The sequence below is a fragment of the Miniopterus schreibersii genome (assembly GCF_964146895.1).
Source record: "Miniopterus schreibersii genome assembly, chromosome: 11".
In the NCBI taxonomy this organism is placed as follows: domain Eukaryota; kingdom Metazoa; phylum Chordata; class Mammalia; order Chiroptera; family Miniopteridae; genus Miniopterus; species Miniopterus schreibersii.
This window is the reverse complement of record NC_138111.1, coordinates 34867691-34894665: the sequence shown is the minus strand read 5'-3', so window position 1 is coordinate 34894665 and position 26975 is coordinate 34867691. Positions and strand designations below refer to the sequence as shown.

At 40.3% G+C, this 26975-nt stretch overlaps 1 protein-coding gene across 1 annotated transcript in view; it reads right to left on the bottom strand.

The window, feature by feature from the left end:
• LOC308564270 (guanine nucleotide-binding protein G(q) subunit alpha) overlaps nt 1-26975 on the bottom strand; it is a gene marked incomplete at its 5' end in the record, with an annotated part of 243396 nt that overhangs the window by 137440 nt on the left and 78981 nt on the right. Inside the window, one exon of the mRNA XM_081152258.1 lies at nt 18299-18483. Within this exon, the coding sequence (XP_081008384.1) occupies nt 18299-18483 (185 nt within the window). The remainder of the gene's footprint in view (nt 1-18298; nt 18484-26975) is intronic.

Below are 26975 nucleotides of genomic sequence, written 5' to 3'. Positions count from 1 at the left end.
TTACAAGTTTTCACTATTATAAACAATGCTGTACAGAACCTAATTCACAATTAATGTGTTTGTGTGTGTGTGTTTGTGTGTGTGTATGCATTCCATGTGCAAGCATGCAGACTCTGCTCTGTACCAGGCACTGTACTAGCTTGGGATATAATGGTGAGCAGATACTAACCTGCTGTCAAGAAGATCAGAGCTTAATGAGAGAGATGAACATTCTTCAAATAATCACATTAACAAATGTATGATCACAAATGAGATAAATGCTCGGAAATAAAAGAATCTGAAAGAATGGAGAGGTGGGTGGCATGTGCAAAGGCCCCAAGTATGAGGAAACATGGCAGAGGCACAGAAGTGAAAGCCTATCTGGCTGGACCTCAGAGAACACTGGCGGAGAACAGTGTCCTTGCGCACTTTTATGAGTGCTTCCATCACATATTTATTTAACAAATATGTACTGAGCACATATTACATGCAAGAACTGTGGTAGGTGCTGTGGATTCAGCAGGAACAAAAGCTTTCATTCAAAAGCAAATTCTGTAGAGAGGAATTGCTAGCTGAAAGAGCACATATAATTTAAATTTTACTACATGCTGCCAAGCTGCCCACTTTGGGGTTTAAGTCCTTCCAGGGTCCACTTGTTCACTGGTTTAGCAGACTCCTCAAAGCTATTTCTTGACTGAATTGGGTTCCTTGGCTCAACATAGTTCTTTACTAAGTCAGTCAGTGATCCTGGGGTTGCTGAACTGTCGGGGGCCACATGGACTCCACATTCTGACAGAACCACATGTACAAATACCACAGTAAAAAAAGATGCATCAGACACTCCATCAGGGGATGCTAAGATATTTTACTGCAAAAGAAGTTTATTGCTAAATGAGATTTGGGGCCTGGCTGGAGAGTTAAATTATTCATGTTATCCCTGTTCTTCCTGATCATGGAAAATCGAGTGATGACTGTATGGAATCCGCTACCCAGTAGGGCAGCTGATAACATCTACTTGTGGTTAGATATGGGATGCTCAGCAATTCTCAGCAATTCCTCTCAGGTTCACTCTCTTTCACTAATTCCAATTATCTGCACCTCAAGCAATTTTTTCCTTCATTTTTTCCATCCTAACCCCCCTGCTTTACTCGCTCCCCTTTCTCGGCAGATGATCCTGCCTACCAGTTCTGATGGAACTGATCGGAACTGTCAGTCAAAAGCTGCCTTCCTCTCCGCTAGAAACTTGAACTTCAATGATTCTCTTTTTACTTCCAACACTTTCAAAGTAATGAGTAGCCCGCTTCTCCAGAACTTTTTAATGCCATGTTCTCCCTGCTGTCAACAACTTCCCTCTTTACCAGCAATTTCCACTGACCTCCCACACACCCAGGTCTGGTCTTAAGTTAAAAAACTAAACCAAAAAAACTTGTTTAAATTCTGCTTCTGGCTTCCCCCTCAAACTACCATTTCTCTCCCACATCCCTCCCCTCAGTCCTGGTTGGGATTCTCACCACCTCATTTCCCAGGTGTTCCTCCCGCTTCCAGATAGTGCCACGTGTCACACTCTGGCCTCAGCTGTATTCTGAAAACATAGTCTCCCATCGCCACCTCCTCTAGGCCTGAGCTCTGGACGGCCCTCGAGGCAGCTAGAATCAATCTCAGGAGTGTGCGATTCAAGGGTTCTCACAATCTGGCTCCCCTGAGCCTTTCCAGCCTGCCAAGCCATCGCAAAACTTGCCTCACCTTGCTGCCTTTGGTCCATCACATTGCTCATCTGTTAGACTCCTCCCATTGTTCAGGACCCAGTGCAAATGTCACTGGCTGGTCTCCTCTGCAGGCAGAGCTACTCTCTCTTATTTGTCCCTCCCTTAGTTGTCGTACTTGTCCGTGTCCCTCACTGGACGGACGACTCATTCCCCGGAGGTGGAGGCTGTAGGACCTTACTCACCCCTGTATTCCTCACACAGATGGCCTAAAAACCCTTGTTTTGAACCCATCGTCCCTGTACTTCTGCATTTTCAGCCTAGTTATCTAGCTTTTCTGAATCTGGTTTATAGGTAAATTGAGTTAATAATGCTCACCTTTTAGGATTAAATTTAATTAAATTTATTATAACCCACTGGGTAAAGCAAAATGCAACTTTCAGAACTTTCTTATACCTAAAGCAAGCTCCAAATACATAAAAATATATCTTATTTGCTTTCTACTTGCTGTCACAATTAATTTCCCAGTGATATCATTTACCTTATAAAAAAAATATTTTTCTCATACCTGTGGTACATCTCCAAGTTTCACCAAGCATCTTTTCAATAATATTACTTTGGGTATTAGCATTAGCATCCTATTTCATTAAAAGTCTCAGCCTCGGTGCAGACTTCTACAATGAAACTTTGCTCTGCAAACAAAGTTCAGGGGAATATCTTAACAGGTTATGACAGTGCCAGATGAGATACCTGGTCTGACACCTACTAAAATGTTTACTTTGAAATTGCAAGAAAGTAATAAAGGCAAGTGAGAATGTTTACAATAATAAAGGACAGGAGATCTAAATTGTTTTTAAAAATCAATAATCCACATAATGTTATCAATGGTGCGCTCTCATTTCAGTCTTAAGGATGGAGTTTACGAAATCTAAAGTGGGGTAGGAAAGTGAATATCGATTTGCTTCTGGATGAAACAGGATAAATTTGAATGGAGAATATGGAATTTCCCCCAGCTTTGTCCTTGGTGGCACTAGAGGGTACAAGAGCTGCCTACAGCCAGCCGGCCTCCTAAGCTATTAGCCACAGTAACTGAATGAACTTATTTCAAAGTCCTGTTTTACTTCATGTACTGATCTCAACATGTAATCTTGGAGTTTTTGCTTTAATAATTTTGCCATTTGGCGCAAACCTCAGTATTACACATAGTTCATAACCATAGAAGGAAGTAAAATTCATAGCTGTCACTAATCTCCAGGCAGACATCAGGGCCTGTTAGCCAGAGAAGCGATATGAGCAAGGCCAGGAAGGAGTGGCCAGTGCAGGAGCTGGTCAGGACAGGGGCCGGAAGGCAGCCTGAGCGAAGAGGGCCAGAGGTCACAGGAGAGGTCAACTCAGGGGGGCAGGGGCAGGCACTTACGAATGAGGGGGAGACCGGACATAAAAGATTCAGGTCTGAGGAACCCAGGGTCTGACTCCACCTAAGTGGGCTGTCATAGGCACAGCAAGAATGGAGCTGATGGTCGTGGCAGCCTTACAAAAACCTGGGTGTTAGGTTCATCTAGAGATGTCACCTACCCGCTTGGCAACCCTGAATATTATTTCATGTTGCAAAGCCTTGGTTTCTTTATTTATGAAAGGAAGAGAACAGTAGCAGGGAGTGTGAGGAATAATATGGGACACTAAGGTGTCCTAGGACATCTGGTACCTGGTGTGGACAAATAGCTGGCTAAGAGTGAACCTCTCAATAAATGTTAATTCCCTTCCCTTTCCCCAGGGATGAGGGTGACTCTTCCGCTCAGGCTCTATCAGGTTTACAGGTAGGTGAGTGATCCACCCTGGGAGAAGCTGGGGTGGGTAGCAAAATAATTTCCAACATGAGCTTTTTTAGTCCAAACCTATTATTAAAGTACAAGTGAATATACCTTATTTTTATTTTTTAAAATATATCTTTATTGATTTCAGAGAGAAGAAAGGAGAGGGAGAGAGAGAGATAGAAACATCAATGATGAGTGAGTCATTGATCGGCTGCCTCCTGCACACCCCCGACTGGGGATCAAGCCCGCAACCCGGGCATGTGCCCTGACTGGGAATCGAACCCTGATCACCTGGGTCCCAGGTCGACGCTCAACCGCTGAGCCATGCCCTGTCGGGCTACCTTATTTTTAAAGGACTAAAAACAAAATTGTTCCAAAGTGAACTGTCATTTTTCTAAAGGAGGCTCCAGGGTTGTATGCTTGTGGGAGGCCACGTAAAAACCTGTGCCTGTTTCCTCACATCTACCAGCCAGGCTGCCCTCCGCTCTCCTGGGAAACACTAAGACAAACCAAAAATCCCACTGGATCATTGTGAAATCGAAGGCAAACCATAAATGCCCTAACAAGAGCAGTGATGCGATGGCTTCTGACTTCCTATATCTATTTGCATAATTTGGCGAGCCAGGTCAGACTTGCTGACCTAAGATAGAGCCGGGCCCTTTCCCCTGCTAGGTTGAACGTTTGCTGGAGCAAGTTCACAGAAGATTAATGGTACATCCCTGCTCCTACTGGGACAGAAAGTCTCTCCTGTTACATTTTGGAATACTTTTGTTTTTAGTTTAGTAAATAGCTGATGGCAGTGACCACAGATAATCAATTTCCAGGACACAAAGGAATCTGGATAATGAAGCTGATGGAAGCTCACACTTAGGTTTTAAGAACAAGGTTCATAAAATAATTAGTGCTTAGGTCAAATAATTAGCAAGTCTTTCGGGGTGACCCAAATTGCAGTAGGTGTAGGCTAACATGCTTTCACGTTTCTTTGACTCCAGAATGTTGAAGCACACCAGCATGTTGCAAAACGATGCACACTCGTTCTGCTTAGTTGCGGAACAATTGTTCGATTGTTCAGAACAATGTCTGTGATAGGATCTCCAAGGAAGCAGCTAGAGTCTATACAGGCTCATTTCAAAAAAAGACACACAAAGAAGGATACACACAACACAAACTGTAAGGAAATGAAATGCAAACTTAATAAAATATACGACAGTGAGATCATGTCAATAGGAACTTTTCTAGTTTGCCTGTAGTAGTCTATGGCTTAGCTAAAGAAAACGAAATCCGCTTCTTAAAATGATTTATCATAAAAATGCTACACATATTTGTTTTCTCAGCGTTCAAAAGTTAAGAATGGCCCTTATTTCAAGTACTCATTCTCTACTACCCAGAAATAAAATTTGATCAGATATGAAGGATGAGGAATACAAAAGTTCCTCATTCATTTAAAACGGAACTCTGACTAATAATGAGTTGTCAGCCCTGGCTGGGGTGGCTCAGTGGTTAGAGCGTCAGTGTCGGACTGTGCGCTGAAGGGGCTCAGGTTCGATGCTGGTCAAGGGCATGTACCTGGGTTGCAGGTTCGATCCCCGGCCACAGTAGGGGTGCATGCGGGAGGCAACCGATCCATGTGTCTCTCTCACAGCAGTATCTCTCCCCCCCCAACACACACACCTCCTTTCTACTCTCTCTGAAAATCAAGATTAAAAATATCCTTGGGTGAGAATTAAAAAAATAATAATAATGTTATCAGATATATTTACAACATTCATAACAGTACTATTAGTGAGAATTTTATGATCATCTGTATTGCTATTATAACAATATCTACATTGACAAGTATAAAATCACTTCTATAGTTATTACTATTGTTATAATAACCTAATTAAAATCCAGGCTGGGCTGCCTTTCTGGAGGCAGCCCTGCTCAGGTGTCTGCTGCGCGGCTGGGCTCGGGTATCTGCCTGGTGATGAAGCTCCCCAGGTGATTTCAGACCTTACCAATATCTGAGAACCACCGCCTCAAGCTCAGGGGAAATCTTTATAGACACGAAATGAAAAGATAAACCACCAAAAGTCCTCTTTAGAACAAGCAGTGTGACCATACTATTTTACATGTGTCAGAAAACTGTGTGAGGTAACTACACAGGGCCACTGGGTATAGACTTGCTTATGTCACCAAAGGTTGATGGTGTAACTTGGAGAGATTTTAAATTGAATGCTTCAGATGTGAATGTCATTCAGTACCCTTTTTGAATTCAGAAGATTTCTGTCCAAATGATATTTGAAAGAGTCCTCATCATAGGTACTATTACTCTTGTCCATGCTAAACAAGCCATATGTGAGAATGAGCACAACATGCCAGCCAGGAATTAAACGCCTATTTGGCCTAGAGCTTGCTGGCACCTACAGTGACATTTCTTCTTCATCACAACTCACTTTTTAAATGAAATAAACAATGCAAGTAATCATATCTGACATATAATTAATATCTCCAAAAAGTTATAACAGCCTCAGCTTAATAACTTTAAAAATGTCCCAATCTCTGGAATAAATCTAGATCAGCTATGGTCAAACAATTATAAAAAGAACATCATTAAATTTTTTTTTAAAAAGTAAGCTGATGTATAACTTTCACCTATTAAATTGAAAAGGCTTAAAACATTAATAAAACAAAGTTGGCAAGGATATGCTAAAAACAGGCATACTCAGACCCTACACTGTAATATGGTATGATCTTTTAGGAAGGCAAGTTAGCAATCTTTATCAAAAGCCTTAAAAGTATGTGTACATCTTGACCCAGCAATTCCATTTCTAGCAATTTATCCTGTAAGGATGTTCATTACAGTACGAGTGAGAAAGCACATCAGAAAAAAAAGTATTTGTGGTATATATCCAATAAAAACAGTATGTATTTATATAAAGGTCCACACTCCCTTATCTATAATCTAAAATCACAAAAGTTCCAAGAACTGAAAGATTTTTCTTTGGAATTCATTTAATTTCATTTATTGTCATTGATGACCTGCTGCAAGGCTATTTACAGTCTTTTATTCCACTAATTGCAAATATTAATATATTTTGCTGCTGAAATGTCAACAGTGAATCTATATTTATGTGTACATAGTTAAATCTTAGTGTGTTTATATATCATAATGTTCACAGTGGCTTTCTCACATGGTAAAATTACAAGTGATTTTTACTTTCCTCCTTTGCTTTTATATGTTGTCTGGATTTTGTTTTTACGATGAGCACATTTGTCTTTAGAGTAGCCTGGATCAAGACCCAATGGCAGGTCAAGAGTGCAGAAGCAGCTCAGACACCTCCCCTGGCTCCCATGAAAGATCATTCCACAGGCAACTCTGGGAAGACAGACAGACACCCAACAGTGCCAGACGCATCACTACGTGCACCACCCAGAACGCAGCCAAGAGGACAAAGGGAAATTTCAAAAAGGAAGCGAGACTGTGTATGCTTCCATGTAGAAATCTTTGTCTCGACTGCAGATTAAACACTCAACCAATTTTTTTGAGTAAATCTTCCCCCTCCAGTAAGACTGCAAGTCCCTATAAACAAAGCACGCGTCTTAAACTTCCTCTAGCCCAAAGAGAAATGAACAATGCTTAGGTGTGTTGTTGTTTTTTAATTTAACTAGACATTAAACAAATAATCATGTTATGAATCAAAAATAAAAAGAAGAAATAAAAAAGTATAGTTAGGTAGCAGAAGTCGAATGATTGTTAAAAATTAAAGAGTATAAAAGGCTCACCACAATAGTAGTATCACACAATCAGCTCTCTGGTTATATTTCCATTCGTTCGTTCTACCGTATTTACTGCACCCAACTGTGGATCAGGCCCTGTGCTGGGTCCAAGGGGCAGCGCAGTCACAGAGCAGTCTTGCCTCAGGCCCCGGCTGAAGTGGTGGGAAACAGCCGGAGTGGCCGCACAGAACTACACATACTCTTTCTCAGAAGGAAACTAAATAGTATGTGTCCTGGTGCCAAAGTTGTTTATGGAGTCAAGAACATAAGTTGCCTTTTGGGAATTATTAAACCCAACTCTGGTTTAAATCCAGCTCCATAAACTTACAAATTGAGTGATTTGGGAACACATTTTAAACATTTTTCATCTGTAAAACTAGAATGCTACTACCTACACCTCCTACTTTTGAGCATATTAAATACCTGACATTGTACCAGGCTCAGAAGCACTGGGCAGTTATTTCTCTCCCCTTTCCTACCCCTCGCTTCCCTTTTCCTCATTGGCTGCCCCCTCTAAGCTGCAAACAGCCTGGAGTCCAGATACCAAGATACCTTGACTATCGGAATTATCGGTGCTCCTTGTTCTCAGGAGTAACAAGGACCCGGGAACCCCTTCACTTACATTCCTCACAATCACTTAAATGCTAGACCAGCTATCCTAGGTCCTATCCGAGGCCAGGCCGCTGCTTTCAGGACACCACTGGTGTATCTGATAATCAGAAACCATTTCTCATGCTGGAGTCATAGCCGCTTCAATACTTTTAAACAATCCACAGCTTCTCCTTAGCACATTCTGCACTTTACCGAAAGGCCCACACATTTCTCCCAGCCCAGCTCTTTCTGGGAAGAATTCAACCACCACCACTTAGTGGGTGCTTACTATACCGATGTTATCACCCTAAAAGTTTTAGATCTTCTCTCTATCTTCTCCCATTAGTGCCCACATCAACTACATGAAGAGGTACCATATGGCCCTGTGAAGGTCAAAGTTCCTACAACTCTGACAGCTCTGATAACACCAAATGTTCCATTATAACCTGGAATACAGGAGCAAGGTTATCTGCAGAATAATAGAATCCAAAGTACTTTAAAACCCAACTTTAGTGAGGGTTCGGCTGCAATGTACTATAATCAAATAGCTACACATCTTTCTCCCCTTTGGCCATGGCACAACCTGTTACCAGCCAGTAAAAACAGCTTAAAAAGGTCAAGAGAGTGAAGGCTAGGCTAGTTTTCAGAATGCACAAAAATAATCACCTGAATAACTGAACTCCTACCACAGACATGCCAGTGTCTACTCCTGTCTCTACAGCCTTCCTTTTAGCTCAAAACCTTTAAGAGTTTGTACGACAGAGGATATGTGTATGCCGAAAGAAGCTTATAACCTACCAACCAATCTAATACCCTTGTTCATCTCAGCAGTGATACCAAGTTTCTTGATATATGTCAGTAATGCCGCTCTTCTAAGTCACTTCTCATTTTAAACAATACCATATTGTAAGAAAACTGCATAGTTGCCTTACAGTGTAGTGGTGGCAACGAATTAAAGACATCGCCTTAGAAAATTTACTTTAAGAGACATAAAACCAGGAAAATGTATGTGTTCAAAGTATAAGTCTACAACATATCAGCCAAAATTAGTAATCACAGCTTTTAATGAAATACTTTTCTATACCATAAAAGATAGGCTTCCTTCTATAACAGGACACAAAAATGTCATTCTTTTTTCAAGTACATTTGCTTGCTGGTATTTGTGTTTGCACACACGGGAAGTGCTCATGAAGATCATGAGTATGTTAACAATATACTACTTAAAAGCCCAGTTACGTAGCAAGTATGACTGGTTTAGGGCAAAACAATCCAGTGGAGAATAAGAGTCCAGTTCCTTAGCACAGTAAGATTCGAGGCTTTGATACACACATGGCTTAGATAAGCAGAACTGCCGTTTTGCCAAGTATTAAGCAAGCCCTACCGTAAATGTCTGTAAAAGCAAAAAGTGAGCTCGGAACTGTACTTCCTCAGTGGGGTGAGAAGGGAAAGGAAAAGTGCTAGCATTTCTCACCCTCCCTACATGGCTTCGGACTTCATCAGGCATTCACTTTCCTTGGTTCCAACAAATACACTCTGCGTCTCTAATTGAAAGTAGATGTTCTGGTTTAAAATTAAGGGGAAAATCATGCATTACTTGGTTGAAAAGAAAAAAGAAAGCATTTGTGTGATGCTTTGCCAGGAGTTAACTAAGAACAGCCAAATGACCAGATTCACAACTTCCTACTAAAATGTGTTAAACTATGCCACATGTATTTTATATGGTGGCTGTCAGTCCTGGACATCCAAGGTCTGAGCAGCTGAAAGGGATTTAGAGGGAAATTGCTTAAGCAGCGTTCTTCGTGTGTTTGGACAAATCAGTAATGTTCCTTAGAGCACTTTTTAAAAAACAGCCAAATTGGTTTATGTTGACTAGCACATGAGAGATACTTTCGTTCATTTGTTTAACAAACAGAGTGGAACCATGTGCCAAATATTGTGCTAATTTAAATAATTAAAGCCCTATCTCTGCCCTCAAGTGTGAATTTTCTTCCTTTCATCCAATTTTAACCAATGTGGATTACTTGAAGGCAGACACATGGGATGAGTTACTTCCAGATGAGATGAGCTGCAAAGCAGACTGGGGAAGTAAGCTAGAGAAACATTATCTGAAGACAGTCACTATACATGTACAATATGGAGAGGATGCTTGTCTTCCATCAGGCTCATCCCCACATATATAAATAATGTCCAAAGGTCATTTCTAATGCACAAATCAACAAACACACACAAGTGTGTGCATAAATGTGTGTGTGTGTGTATACATATGTCTATAGTTCTGCCTGTGCTTAATATCCCTACTTCACCTAAATAAGTTGCTACCCAATATCCTCAGACAAAAATGAATTAAAAATTTACATAATAAGATTAAAATACTGTTAACCAAAGGGAAAAACCAGCTTGCATTACCTTCTTACCTGACTATAGCCCTCACATTGAGCCATCTATTTCCACAACAGCTGGAGACCACAAAACAAATAAAGAAAACCCAGGTGAGCCTGTTCAATCCTTCCACTATGCTTTGGATAGTGAAGATAGGAAATCAGAAGGGATTCTGGTGCCAAATCAGCCAGATTTGAGTGGTGCAGATAAATGTTGGCCTGAAAAGGGGTCAAGGGAAGAGAACTTGGTAGAACCCCATTGCACTCACAGTCCAGTTCCCACTCTTGTTAGAGAAAATGCTACTGTGAGAAGGAACATGATCCCACTAAATAACAACAAAGCCACACAGCAGCTCCATCACCCTTCATAAATGAAGTAATTGATAAAAAAAAATGGCATGTTGTTAATCTAGGAAAAGTAGAAGTCCTTGTACTGAGCTTGGCAGCCAACATACACTGAATAAAGAAATAAACTAAGGCACCAAGGAAGGGAAGATGTTTGCATTATAGAGTACAATTATATTATTTGGATTCACCTTTGGAAATCTACCCATTAGTGAAGGACATGTTCTTCCTTAAAGAACATGTCCTTCACTTTAATTTAAAGTGAATAAATTCAGTTCTTGTACAATCTTGAAGAAGAAATCTTGAAAATAACCAAAGCTGAATGACTTATGCTGTACAATATAAAATTCACTGCAAAGCTTAGTCATTAATAGAGTGTAGTATTGACACAAAGGTATACAAAATAGACCAATAGGTCAGAATAGAGAGTTGAGAAACAAATTCACACGTATATATTTATTTGATTCGTAACAAAGGTGACAGACACTGCATTGCACTGGGTAATGGATGGTCTTTTTGATAAATGAGTTGGTTTAATTAGATATCCATAAGGGAAAAAAGTGACCTGTCCCTCCACCTCACGCCATACTCTACAATTCGTCTGAAGTGGATTTTAGATCTGAATGTAAAAAACAAAACAATCAAGAATTTAGAAGAAAAAACAGCAGATTATTTACATGACCTTAGAGTCAGCAAAGATTACTATAAATGGATATAAAAAGCACTAACCAGAAGGGTGACAAATGATGAACTGGATTTATTACAATTAAGAACTTATTTTCAATAAAAGAACCAAGAAGGGAGATCAGATCCCAATAAAGTCCTAAGAGAAGGGAGAAGAAAGTGGTAAACCAACCTCAGCAAAAAAAGGTGGTTGACAAATCAAGTCAGTCATAAAAAGTCTCTAGATTACTTTAGACTGTTCATTAGGAAAGAAAAAAAAAAACTCTCAAAAATTTAAAAATCAGGAGTAAAAATTTCCTTATGACAAAGTGCAGATTGTCTTTGGTAGTCAGTAGCCAACAACGCAATTAAAATAACTATCATTAACAATACCCACAAAACCTGCATCTCATTTTTTTAATCAAATATATTGGGGTGATGCTGTTTCATAAAATTATATGGGTTTCAGGGGTACAATTCTATAATACATCACCTGTAATATTATATTGTCTGTCCACCACCTCAAGTCAAGTGTCCTTCCATCACCATTTATCACTTCCTTTACCCTCTCCTACCTCTCCCCAACCCCTTTCCCTCTGGTAATCACCATGCTGCATCTGATTTTGAACTTTAAACACTGTTTTAAAAAAAACCTACAGAGATGTAAATAATGTAATCACTATGGGATTTAGATACAAAGAAAGAAAAATCTCCACTGAGCTAGAGATCATTATCAAAATGAATCTGTTTATTGTCTTTTAAAAAAAAAATTATAAGTACTCTGGAATGCACAAAGTTCAAAAAAGGTAGAAGCTTTAAATTAGTATGAAATACCTTTAACAACAGCTTCATCTCTGTTAGAGATGTGGACTCAAAGAATCAGCATGTAAAAAATAGTGTTGGGAAAGGTTTCAGAGGTTGTCAAGTCCATCCTTTATCTTATTTCAGCAAAACTTCCTTAAAGAATTTGACATGTTAAAAATACATTCTATTTTTGAACACAGCCAGAAAAGGAGATTTCTCTACCTCCCTTGATATCCCATTTCAATGACTGTCACTCAGAGGAAAGTTTTCCTTAGAAACCTCCTAAATCTGGTCATGCTATTTAAATTATTTTCTGTTTGTTTTATTCTTAATAAAAATGAGAGTAGTAGTATTCATTTTCTCCAAGATGACAATTCATCTTATAATAACTTCCAAACTCCTTTTTTTAATCATTTGTAAAACATTTTCGTATATGTTATCTATTTAACACTTGAAACAATCCTACTATTATCTGTTCCATTTTATATATGAGGAAGTTCAGGCTTAGAGAGTAAAGAAATTTAGATTTAGGAAGGAGATGTGACAATCCCAAGGTAACTCAGCTATTCAGTGCTTGGTCTCAAACTCAGCTACTTACTTCATATGTAACTGTTACTAAATCACTAACCCCTCAACCTCCTCCTGCTCCCCACCCTGAACAAGCCCAGAATAAGCAGTTGTACTTTGGGACAGGCTTAGCAAATGCTGAGCAAAACTGAAGGGTTTGCTTCTACAGAGAACCCCTGCCAATTTATTTTCTAAACTGACACTGATTTTGCAGTGGATAATTGTGATTTGTGCCAGCATCATTCCTCTTCTTCTACTAACTGAACCCACATTTCCCTCAGGGACTGTCCATCAAATTGCCCAGCCTTGTCCAGAGAGCTAGCACAGGATCCAGGCTAGGCCAATAGGGCAAGTTTTCCCTGGAATTTGTATCGTGAGTGGAGTGAAAGAAGACTGAAAACAGTCAGAGTTCATCGGTCTCACAGATGAGTTCCTAGGACCTGCCCTGGTTTCCAAGAGCTAGTCCTTAAGCTTCTCCTCAACTCCGAGAATGGCCTCATAGTCCTACAAGCTCTTTTACTGCTTCAGTTAGCCAGTGTTGGCTTCTGTTGCTGAGCAGAGAACCTCGACTGATACAACTCTTCAGAGGAACAGATTAAAATACATAATGATTAACTTCTGTTTTTATTGTGTGCTTATTATATAGGTGAGAAATACTAAAATGAAATCAGGCTCTTGGCATTTTGTAAACTAAGAAAATGCCCTCATGGTGGAAAAAGAAGTACAGAAATTTCTTGTTCCGCTGATCAAGGCAGGAATAAGGTGGCAAGTTCTCGAGGATCTTGGCTACATTTATCTTTTGAAAAATGGCTTCTGAGGTCTTGGATTTCTCAGGAAGTTCAGAAAGTTCAGAAAGCTGTACCTGTGTTTAAAGAGGTACTTTCCCTGTGACAAGTCTTTTCCTAGAAGAGTTCACAGAGGACAACAGGTACCGTAGCAACCTGTCCTCCCGGCCTTTGCACCCAGGAGAAAAAGGAAACACAGTGTGGGGCCCGCACACTGCTGGCTGGGGAGTCAAAGGCAGTGGCAGCCCAGGTGCTACATGAGCCTTGGTCACAAGGACTAACAGTCTAAAAGTGGAAACCAGAGCAGAAAAGAAGGTGACATTGCCTACCCAACATTAGCAGGACTTCTTCAAGAAGCACTGCATCAGATTCTTTGCTCTTCCTGGGGTTGGCAAAGGGAGCCGAGGCCTGTCAATACTTCGAAATTGCATAAGAATACCTTGATTTCACAGTTCACAAAAAGTATGAATGAGGCCGCGATAAAGAGATGATAGCAGGATCTGCACCTGGGAAAATCTGCTCAATGAACAGAAGCTCCTACAACATTTGTGGCATGTTGTGCAGGAGACAACGAATTATGAAACCACAAGCTTGCTTACTGTAAGGTAGTTTTAAATCTGACTGGGAAATTAAGGCACACGCCTGTGAAAAGGAGCGGGCCATGCAGGAAGAATGCCAGCGGCCAGGTATAGACAGGAAGTACACACAAAACAAGGGTCAGAGCCTTATGAGCTACTTACTTCCCCAAGTAGCTCTTTAAGACAGTCCTTAGCAGGTAAACATAGAAACTGCTTATCTCTTCCTTTTTACTAAGAGCTGACTTCAGCAGCAAAGCAAAAAATAATCAAAAGAGTACATCTATATAAGATAAGAAAACAAAAAATAACAGCAATGAAAACTCTCCCTTTTGGAAAGTAAGGAATGATGCAGTGATCTCATATTCCAGTGCCTTCCACAGAGTGTAACTTTTGGTTTGACTAAGGAACAAATATTTAATCCCTTTCAACATCAGCTATCAACATTTGTGTTTAGGGAAATGGCAAAGTACTATTAGGAAGAAACAAACCCTAGCTCACAATATAGTCTGAAGAAGTCCTCAAACTATTCTCTCCCGTTGGCTGAGTCCAAGCAGCTCACCTATAAACATTCATTGTTTGGCAAAGTCCAAGAACAGGATAGTAGATACACAACTCAGGGAAGAATGAATCTTTATTTTGGAATTTATTACAAGCCACTCCTGAACTGCTGATTCCTGGAACACTGAGTACGGTCTACAAAGTCATGCGATGCCATCTGGGATAGGGATTGTGGTCTGGACTCCCCCTGACCACTGCACAAGCCCCCCCCCCCCCCCGGCTAAAAAGAGGGACTCTGGATTCAATACAGTAACACATAGGAGCAAGAGAAAATCCAATATTCTGGTGTGGCATTCCATAATTAAAACCATTTCCACAGCAAACAAAACTGCGAGTAGTTTTCCAGTTAAAAACAGGCCATATCATTTGTAAGTAATGCTTTGCCTTATAAAATACATGAACTCAGAAGCAAGTACAAAGTTAGGCTGGACAATCCTGGAAAGTGTTTTTATTTAATGCTACTACCACAGATTATGGCCAATGTAGGCATGTGGTGCAAAGGAGCTTTTAAAAAATGAAATGGTTATTTATTTTATATCTTTAGTGTCCCAAAATAATATAAATCACAATGCACTGCTTCCCAGTAATTGCTAATAAAATGCACACTAAATCCCTTAAACTATTTCTAAAATATAAAGCGTACTGCAACCAAAACCTTCTGTAGAAAATTCTAACCAAAACATAAAATATTATTAAATAAGTATCATAAACACGAGAAAATAAAACTCGGATTTCTTTAGCCCGGATTCAAAACCTTTCGCAAGCACATCCTATACCATATTTTGGTTCTCATCTTCCAGTTCTCCTCTAGAAGAATTCTGCTCAGGGAAAACTGGCCAATTTACACCCACCTGCATGCACATTCCTTTTTCTGAACGTTTTCTTCAGCCATTCCTCCTCCCTAGTGGGCCCCTCCCTCAGCTCTTCCCTTGCCTCTTCCTGAATTGTAAATTTCTGCCCAGCTCTGATTAAACTTTTCTGCATCCCTGACAGCACACTGCATTTATTCTCTTACGTGGATAAACAATTTTGCCAGCTATTTGTTGATGTGAATAATCATCTCAGAAGGGGAGACTTCCAGCTGCTTAAGCTTACAAATGACTTACCTACTCATAAAACAAGGACTTTTTTGAGCCTCTACTATGTACAGGAACAATGTCAGGGACGATGAAGAATGTTAAGATAGAACTGGCATAACATTTACTTTCAAGGAGCTTAGCTGAGTCTAGTCAGGAAATCTGATCAATACCAAATCGCCATAATTAATACAAGCTGGACAATTATAAATACTCAACTACAGATTCTGCTAAGGGAGGGTGGGAGCACTTAGCACCCTGAGGGAGAGGAGAGGACTCCAGGAGGAGGCAGCAGTTGGGTGGAACAGGGAGGGGACGTGAATCCTGAGCGAGCACTACCAAAGCCAAGGCCTGGGCAGAGCTCAGGGGGTTAATGGGGAAGCATGGGGAACATGACGCATAAGAATATAGCTGTTGCAGTGAAATGGAGCAAATGTGAAAACAATTTATGCTATGACTTAAAGGGCCTTAAACATATTGAAGAATGTTTAATTCAGAGGTCAGCACACACTGATGTCACTTGTTTAGGAAGTGTGTTAAGTAACAAGAGACATGGGAAGCTTTCATTATGATTATGATATTTGAGAAATTATATTAATTATGTTATCTGAGCAAAATTAATTATGATATTTGAGAAAAACCATACTAACATAATTTTTCTGATGTTGATTTCTAACTGAATGGTATTCAACACAGTAAAGGCTACTTAACTGGAATTGATATAAAGAGCTCAAATAACATACACTGTTAAGTATTGTTCAATGTGTTATATGAAGAAGGCATAAATTCTACTCCATTTTCTACACCTACATGACTGAACAATAGATGGTCTTCACATGAAAATCTAACACCCAGGCAAGGTCCTGAATGATTCTCTGGAGCATCCAAGAAAGATGATTTTTGTTGGTAAAATTTAGGGAGACTATGGTAAGGTGTAAATTGGCAACATGTGTCTGCTGCCACACACACACACACCAATCACACCACACATGTGGTAACTCAGCCAAAATTCATCAGGTTATCCTATTATTGATCAACTGCAGTTTGGAAAAGTCAATGGCATTAAAAAAAAAGAAATCCTTCAACAGAACTGTCTCACAACTGCAACAAAACAAGCATATTGCCTATTTCAGAAATTCATTACATGAGATTTCTTGGGGGGGGGGGGGGGACGGACGACGACACGGGACTCCTGATCTTTTTAAATCCAGGCTTAAATATCCAGGCAGTCTCATCTGGCTCAGATGCCACAGTCCCAAGCTCACCAATCTGTCCAGATCCTTTCCCTCTTCAGAAGCAGAAAGGATTATTTGTGGAGGGTCTCTCTGTTTGATATTTATGGAGACTCTCGTTGCCATCGAAAAAATAAGTGTGAGGATATCATTAGATAACAAACAGTCAGTTAATTTCAAGAAACCATCCAAGAAACAGAAATGCCTGATTTTAAGATGATCTATATAGTTAGAAACTTCTAGATGGTTACAGGAGTAAAGGTATAAAAAATTGCGTTATTTTGCTTGTAATTCATTTTTGTAAGTTGAATCTGTTTATGAGTCACACTGGGCAGGCCAACTCCTTGCAGTGACCTATAGATCCTGGTATATGGAAATGACTTCAAGAGTAAATTATCTAGAATCCTGAGAGAATGGAAGTTCTGACTGAAGACTCAAAAATAACTGTAGGTGCAAATGTGGTGTTTTGTCAACAAGAGGTGAGATTTTACCAGCTTACTACAAAACCAGCGCCTATCGGCCCCGAGGAATGAGACTGCACAACTGAGTACGTCAGTGGAAGCACCGACTGATTCACAGAACGGAAGAAAACAGACTGCAGGGACATTTCTACAAATTCCAAATAGATTTCCCTTCCCTCCGGCTGGGGGCCTCTGCACAGATGTCACTCATTGGTGTAACTGCAGTCGTCGCCTATGAGCTTCCCACAGGGAAACTGCAGATCACTCACACCCGGAGCCACCAGCACTCGCACCAACCTTGTCTGGAATCACATATCTATAGTATCAGGAGGGTGAGCAATGACAGCATTTGTTTTCACCAAAATATAAGCCTGGTTTTCTATTTCAACTAAAAGATAATGCCGGATATTGGAAAAGTTTGCTTGTTTTCTAAAAAGTCGAAAATTTCTGTTTTTCCCCCCTAACCCTTCGTCAAATGATTTTAGAAGTTTCCATGACTTTAACACAGTTGCAGAGGAATATGTTTGAAAGGTTATTGGAAGTGACAGATGGACGGATCTATTCTGAAATAAAATTAAGCCTGTGGTACTACTGAAAGGAAGTCACAAAATCCAAAATTAAACTGGACAGAATGGTCTTGAGCTATTTTCATTCTTTTATCAAGGAAGCACAAAGAGTGGGAGATTGAAGCAAGGCACTGCCCCTACTATGAATTCTCTCACGTTGGTCAGTGTCTTGAACTTACAAACTGTCTTGTTAATGGAATGTGTGCCCCTAAATTTTAAACCTTCATACATTTATCGTCGAACGTCCAAATGTCTTTCATCGATATCACTAAGAACACAACTCTAAATTTTATAGATGTGACTTTAAAGGTTTAAGAAAATACATTTAAAAACAACTTAGGGAACCATTAAAAGTCCCATTAAGGATGAGATGAAAAATGTACATTTCGAAATCCCACTAGGCACCCCAGATGCTGGTCCCATGAGCAGCGACGCCTACCTTATTGTGCTCGTACTTGTAGGGGATCTTGAGCGTGTCCATGGCTCTGATCATAGCCTGCATGGCCGTGAAGATGTTCTGATACACCAGCTTGGTGAAGCCCCTTTTGTCTTCATCGGAGTATCCGGACCCGTGGATGATTCTCATCTGCTTGATGAACGTACTCTTGCCACTCTCTCCAGTCCCTGAAAGACAGACAGCAGAAGCTCATCAGACCATGACACCTTCCCACAGTCTCCCAGAAACTAAACTAGAAACAGCGGCTTAGACTTGACATTCCCCAACCGCCTGCTCAGAGGGCTATCACAGGAGAGCAGACGGGCATTGCCAGGGGTGAACACGCCACTCATGGTGAACACTTGGCAAAATTAAGACAATGAGAGACCACTTCAGAGGCAGAGGAGCTTAAAAAAAACAAAGCTGTCACCCCTTTGGAAGCCACTCAGCACAAATTTTGATAGTGATTTATAACATGTATCTTCTAAGAAACACAATGAAAACAGTATCTTTTAAACAGAATAAATACTTGATAAAGTTCTTCCCTGGGGAATAGCTGAACCGCTTCCAGGAGGCTGGTTGTGCAGCCAGGATTTGGGTCTGGAAATGACAATGTGCTTACACAAATGCTGTTCAGAGAGTGATAAGAGAAAATGCCTGACCGTTTCTAGACACCTCTTATTTTAAAATGGGGTATACAGAGAGCACAGTAAACAGATAAAAATGAAGATTTTTCTGGACAGCAACTGTACTGATTTCTAGGGGGGTTGGTTGACTGAGTATAATCCCAACCATGAATACTGGGGGGGGAGGGGGGAGTATCTAAAAAGTAGCATCTCTAATAGAAATAAAGCTATGAAGTTGTTTCTCATCAATCAACAATTTCTAGAAAGAAACTGGTACCTTTACTTTCCCAAGCAATACAATGTATATAGGGGGGTAAGTCTCGATTGCTTCTTTGTGTGTGATCCCCATTGCAGAGACCTGCTCTGAGAGCCCAACTATAGACATAACCATGAAATCAGAATCTCTGCCAGTGTTTTCCACAATAACAAGAAGAAATCTTAATGTTTGAGGTTAATGGTGTGAGAAAAGGAAAGGGAATCAGGCAACAGGGCCTCTTTCTCCTGGCTATCCAAGAAGCTTCTGCATACTCATCCCCCAAAATAAAACATTAAAAATGAGAACGCGGGAGGTGAAGTATACACTACACTACACTGGCTAGCGTTTCGGTTAAGTCATGCAAGGCAGTCTACACCTGGCAACTCTGGAGCTAGTGGCTAAGTCCCTGCCATCACACTAATGCAGGCTCCCAGGAATGTGGGATAGGTAAATGAATGGGAAGGAATTAAGAGTTAAGGAAAAAAAGAATCCAAAACTCAACTCCAGAGTAAGATCTTTCCCTGTTGCCCCAGATAAGGCCCGAGTCTGTCTCTCCATCTTCTTGTCTTGCTCGGTGCCCCAGGAGGCCGACCGGCAAGGATTTTCTAACATCTCTCTTGTCCTCAGTCTTCCACTTGGATTTTTAGTCCGTGAGAGGCACCGGGAGGAGACCACAGAGCAGGAGAATTGGGATGGGACATTTATTCCCCCAGCTCCCTCCCTACAAGAGCACCACAGATTTGCTGTGTCCCCTCCAAGAGGCCATGGCCCCAGCTGGGTGGCCCTCTACGTTCCTGTAGTGACACCCCCCCCTTGCCCAGCTGTTGTGGGGCCCCGGTTACTGCACCAGCCCTCACTGGTTACCTACACCAGGCCCACACCTTTGTACGGAGTCCCTGTATAACAAACTCAGCCACCCAGCTGGAGCAGCCCTATGTTTTCTGCTAGGACCTGAGTGTACACCACCAAAAGGAAAGACGAGGCAGCTGAATAAGATGAAGGAACGGGAAGGCGAGGCAGTGGAGGGTACCCTCTTCTTCCTCTGCCCTTTCTTTATAAATCTTACTTACAAAGCACCTGCTTCTAGTCCCTAATTCACACTCTTAACTCTCTTCTGAAGGCCAATCACGATGAAGAAATGATAGAGCCCAAACCAGAATCCAGGCTCCTGAATCTCCCCCAAAGTACCAATAAATCCAGCACCTGTCCCCCAAAACATGCATATGTACCCCTCCTCTGTCCCCCACTATGTCTAAGTCCAACCTCCAATACAGACAGGAGAAATTGTGGTCTCCACCTCCTGGATATCCCCTCTCTTGTAAAGGAAACCAAAAGAAATCTGTGTTCAATCCTTCATGCTTTGCCAAGCGCTCATCCTCTCGAAAATCTGTGAGGGAGATGTGTTTACCACCCCAGCAAAAGAAAAGGCCTCGGAGAGGGGGGGCGGCACGGCCGGCAGCAGCCAGCAGCAGGGCGCAAGCCCAGGCTTCAGCTGCACAGTTGGGTTTGTCCCTACAGCTGCCCCTTGAACAACATAGTTGTGAACGGCACAGATCCACTTATAATGGAGCAGTTCAAACCCCCATCGTTCAAGGGTCACCTCCTTGGTGGGGAGTCTGCTTATGCAGAGGGGAGGCTGTAGTTCTGCCTGGAAGGTCAGCACCCCTAACAGCCAACTTGTTCAAGGGCCGACTGTTCACAGCTGCCACAAATTCAGGATAATTAACTTCTACTGCCCACAGTCAAAAATGTCTCAGCCTGGCTTTGACCACAACCTATTTTTATCCATTTAACCTAATTTTGAATTTCTGAGTACTACTTTATGAATGGGGACCCATTTTGAATCTTAGAGCCATATTCCAATTGACTGGCCATCCCTCCCAGGTAAATTTCATTCATAAACTTAATGTTCACACTCTGATATAATTACGTAAATGCAGCAAATTCAAAGTGAAGCCAAAGCTTCATTTAGGAGAAAATCTGTGTGACACAAATGGTGGCAGAATGATAAAAGTAGTCAACTAAAATAGTATTCAACTAATACTGGACTTGACCTAAAAGAAAGTATATGAATTGAACTATCAACCAAGCAAAAAACTCAGCTTCTTTGTTCTGCAAAGAGTTTTGTCATGGAAACAAATGACCTGTTCCTAACAAATGTATAATCCAAAGAGCATGTACTTCTCCTATTTTTATAGCCTTATACAATATTCTCGGAGGACTGAAATGGACATTTTAACAATCTTCTCTGGATTAGTATAAAACAAATATTTGGTACAATAAAAAGCCCCAGCTATTCCCAAATTATATAAAATGATGTTATTTTCTAAGGCCACATGAAAGTATAATGAGAGACTTCACAATTCTTCAACTCCGAATGAAAGAAAGCAGACTTTTCCACCAGCAGACTGCTTCATGAATGCAGTGGTGGCTAATCTCTTTTCACAGCACAGGGCACAAATAACTCTTGACCTATTTAAAGAAATAGAAATCTACCGTTGCCAAAGCCACTTATAAAATAAAATCTAGCAAGGAGCCCTGACATAAAGTATGTGTGTTTGGGGGGAGGGGTCTCATTTTTGCTAATTTGAATATATCTCCCACCAGATTAATAACATGAATAAGCATATCAACACAGACAAGGGTGTGAGTCCCACAAAACTCCTGCATTTCTCCTTCAGTGGTCTCTGTATATATGGCTGAAGATTTTTCCCAGAAAAGTCATTTGTATCTTTGGCTTTTCTTGTCGCAGGTCATCAAAACACCCAGAAATGAGACTAAGAATCGAACTATTTAAAAGGCCACTTCATTCAGCATGCAAAACTGGCTTTGTTTTCTTCCCTACCCACTGGATCAAGAAAAAGCACAGAGAGCAATCTCCAGTTCACTTCACATGTCCTTCCATCAGAATGCACATCAAATGTGAATTTAATATCCTACTGTGCAGTAAGTGCATCCCTTTGTAAACTGTGAGAATACAGCATACCAGTCGTACACACTCTCACACAATCTGATGCTTCCATTTTAGGTTTTGCCAAGATCTTTTCATCACAAGAGGATTTCCACATACAGCCTTGGCCACAAATCCATACTTACTCCATGTATCCTGCTCATACTAAGCAGTTCTAAAGTTTACACTGACTTCTGCCCATTTGCACAATGTAATCTGTAAATAGTTCTGTCCAGTTACTCTCTAAAGGCAGGACTGTTTTTCTCATTCCACACCCTATCTGAATGAGTTTTAAATTCAGTAATATATTGGCTTCTTAATGACAATGAATTATTATTTACTGCTGAAAGCTATCATTAGTTCCTTCTCTCACAGTTAAGTTGGCTTCTTGAACCCACACTTTTAGCAAAAGGGCTCTGAGACACAATCTATGTAGTATTGCTCAGTGCCCCAAACTGCTCTGAAGAATGCTGGTGTCCCCAATTTCCACACCAGGGTCCTGGAACACAATCACTAGACACTGCAGACAGGACCTTCAAGGGTCCTCATAGTCCATTCTCTTTATCCTGAAAGAAAGGTAGAAAATACACCTTCTCCGGGCGTCTTACAGGCCCAGAGAGACCCACACCATTGTCACTTTTTTTAGGCTCCCAAGAAAAAGAAGAAATGCCAAAACGGAGTTATAAAAACTGTGGTATTTAAAGTTGTACAATGAATATATTCATTTCATCCTGCCAGTGCCTCTGATGACTGTATTTGGAGATATTGTCAAACCATCAGAAGTCTACATCTGAAGCCTTTAATTAATGTGAAGGCTCAGGCCAAATGGCCTTGCCCTGCCCTCTGGATTGGCCAGCACCCAGACAAAGAATGGCGATGGACAAACCCAAGTCTCATAGAGCACAATTATAATTCAAGTAACTGTACTTTTAAGGTTCACTACTTTAGGCCAAGAGACTAAAATACAGAATCTCAGCGCCACCAAAGCTGAACTTGGGCTTCTTCCACATACACTTGGATACAGTAGAACCAGAATTTTCAACAAAGACTTTTCAACCCACACCTGCAAAAAATTAACAGCACTGAGATAAAAATGATTTAGTAACACTGAGTCAAAATGCAATCCATGTGTTGTGCACATTCCAAGCTACATATTCTAAAATACATGTGTTCTGCCTTCTACATATTTTCTTCCAGTTAAACTTGAACCCTGAACCTCAAACTGAGTGGCTCTGAGTGGGAAGTCATCATAACTTCCTCTCTTTTAAAGACTGTCCTTTGAGGGCAAGGGTTGGGGATACCTACCCCTTTATTCCCAGCAAGGTCTGGCAGAAAGTAGTTTTTAAAAATAGCATAGAAACTAACTGAATTTAGTCTCACCAACTGTGCGTAGAAACTGCATAGATGGGTAAGTCAGTAGTTAAGTTGTTTTTAAGGGAATGAGAGATAAAATGCATTGAAAACGCACTTTGTTAAAAATATCTAGAAAATCATCTAATCCTGGGCGTCTCGACATAATAAAATCCTCCGGGGAAAGTACCTGATAGTGCTTCCAAGGTGCAAGATGATTTTCATGGAAAATCCATTTTACCAATGGAGTATCCATGGCAAATATCTGTGTATTAAAAACTAGCATTGGTTGGTTCTACAATCTTCTGAATTTACTAAAAACCACTAAAATACACACTTTTAAGTGGTGAATTTTATGGTATAATAATTATATCTCAACTTTTTTTAAAAAAAAGTAACAACTAACATCAGTATAGTTTGAAGAACAGAAAGTTTGCATAAATTTTCATGCTAAAACTTTCTCAGGGGGTGACTCTGAGCCAACCTGCCCAAGCTCCCTGCATCCTTTCCTTCTCGAGAGCGAATGTTCACTCTCCTCTCCTCTGGGTGTGTTTCAGAGAAATCTGAGAAGTCCTGAAGTCACTTTCTTTACAAGGAGGGGGAGTGACTTGTTCAGGATTCTGCTGGTTGACAACTAATTAGGAAGAAGATGGACTAGGCTCTACTAAAGTCTGTCCAGGGCTCCTAATCTTCCTCCCTCACAAACTTTCTTTTTATAAAACACTTTTCTAATTCGTCAGAGTTGTAAATATTTATTATAGAAAATTCAGAAAAACAGAAGAATTTTCAAAATTGCTGTAATTTAAACATTTTGATATTTGTCTTTCCAGTCTCCTTTTCCAGGCAAATGTACTCTAAAATGGAAATAATGCTGTGTTGTTATTTTTCACTTAACATACTGTGATGATTTTTCCAACATACTAATTATTCTTCAGAAACAGTTAATGACTGACTGAAGGGCAATCATAAAAGGTGTGTGATTACTGAACAATTCCCCTGTCGAAACACATTTTGAGTATTTCTAAGTTTTCAATTTATAAAAAATGTTGTGATAAGCATCCCTGAAGAAAAAGCTGTGTCTAAATTTCTACTTCCTTAGAAGGACATCATAGAAAGGCAATTAGGTGAATGAGTTACAAAGCTCTGATCAGATTCTTCTTTACCCCATTTTTTTAAACCAACACCACACTTTTTTAACACCTACAATTAATGAGACAAAAATAAATCTTTGTTTTAATTTACATCTTACTTATGAAGCTTGTTTCCAACTTAGTCATTTGTATTTCTTCTATGAACCTGCCTATTTTGTTAATTTAAGAACTCAGTGTCTTTTTATTGCCTTAGAACAATTGAGTTTTTAAAACAAAATCAATCCTGGGTTACAAATATTTCCTCAACTTGTCATTTATTGACAAAATGTGGTATATAAATTTAAAATCTGTATTTAATTCATCTGTGCTTTCCTTTGTGATTTAATTGGTTTGTTTTTTAAAAAACCCATAGATGTATTTTATTCTAGCTCTTATGGCTCTATGTTTCACATTTAACTAATCTATATTTTTATGTGTGGTGTGCAGTGATTTTTTTAAATAACCCAAACACATTTTTTCCAAAAATCGTTTTATACTTTAAAGCTATTCTGTCAAAAAATATATATTTCTAAATATAATGAAATGTTTGATCAAAACATGTGGTTTTTCCTGTCCCCTAATGTACTCCCAAATGGTGATCAATAAAGTATATGGAACATACCACCCTGGCCTGTGTGCTCAGTGGTTAGGGCATCAGCCCTAGCACTGAAGGGTTCCAGGTTTGATACCTGGGTGGCAGGTTTGATCCCCAGCCCCAGTCGAGGCCTGTGCTGGAGACAGCCAATCAATGTGTGTTTCTCATGTCCATGTCTCTCTCCCCCCCCACTCTCTCTAAAAATAAAAAATAAAATATCCTCGGGTGAGAAGTAACAACAACAAAAATATGGAACATTCCAAGTCTCCAGAAGCAGCTCACTGACATTCCTTCTGTTCCCTCTTCCTCCACTTCCCTACCCAACTAGCAGATCAACCTTCCTTTGCTCATTGCACATTTAAAGGCCTCTCAAAAACGGCAGAGAAGATATGCCAGGATGTTGAAGATCCTATTCTCTCTGCCATTGTGTAGGTCTGTTTCTATCCATGTGACATATTCTGCATACGCTGCCTTTCCTGGTTCCATCTCCCTACAGCTCTGTGACCTTGGGTAACTTACCTGTCCTCTCAAAGCAATACTACTACCTACTTTACAGCTCTACTGTGAGTTTTCAGTGAGTTAATCAAGTCAAGCACAGTGTCTGGTACACACAGGTACTCAAATACTAGCTGTACCTTACAATGCAAAATCCAGTGGGAAAATGAGAGAACAGTCTGATACAGACAGGCTGGGGGGCAGGGCAAAAATGTAGTTATCAAGAGAAATCGTATTTTAATGCAGTATTTTTAAAAAATCAAAATTAATGCCAAAATAATCCATGATGAACAAAATATCACAGTTTTGAATAAAGACAGGATCGCTAACAGTGCTTCCATTCTGGCCCTTGAGAAGCTGCATTAAATACTGTCTCCATGGCACGTACCTTACATTACCCTGGTCTCAGTCCTGACTCTAATTCTCCACTCACCAAAGTAGCTGAGACAATTATCTCCAGTATTTCAATACTTACAGCCACAGTGTTTGAAGATTTTTAGCTTAAATTGTTTATTCATAGTTTTATTGGGTATATGCTCCATGCCAGACATTCTTCTAGGCCAGTGATTTTCAACCTTTTTCATCTCCTGGCACACATAAACTAATTACAAAAATTCTGTGGCACACCAAAAAATATATTTTTTGTAGCGCTCACCAAAAAATGGTATAATTTGGATTAATTCATACCAGACAACTATTGTTGTATTGGCTGTTGTCATTTTTTATTTGACAATCTAAGGGAAAAGAGGTCAGTGCCCCTGACTCAATAGTTGGGTACTGCATGTTTTAAAAATTCTTGTGGGACACCGGTTAAAAATGCTGTTCTAGGCATAGGATACAGGACATGCAGTCTCCTTGCTTTCACAAAGGTAGCATTTAAGTATCAGGGGCAGATGACATGAGATAAATAGACAGATGAATAATAAAATATCAGAAGGAGATGAATGCTATGCATTAAAGTATAGAGGATAATGAGCTGCAGAGTGACATAGCAGCTACTTTAATTTGGGAAGCCAGGGAAAGCCTTTCTAAGGTGCATTTATGCTGATACCTGAATATTCAAAACCTAGCCACAAGAAAATTAGAAGGAAATCGCATTCCAGGCAGCAAACAGCTGACACAGAGGTGGGAGCAAGCCTGGCTGGTACGCTGGAGGTACAAGAGGGCCAATGTGGCCAAGGCAGACCAGGTGGTGGGGAAACGGGGCAGGGAATAGTGCGGGAGCCTTAGCTCCAGAAGCAGAGGCTAAGTCACATGGGGTATAGTATTTCAGGAAAA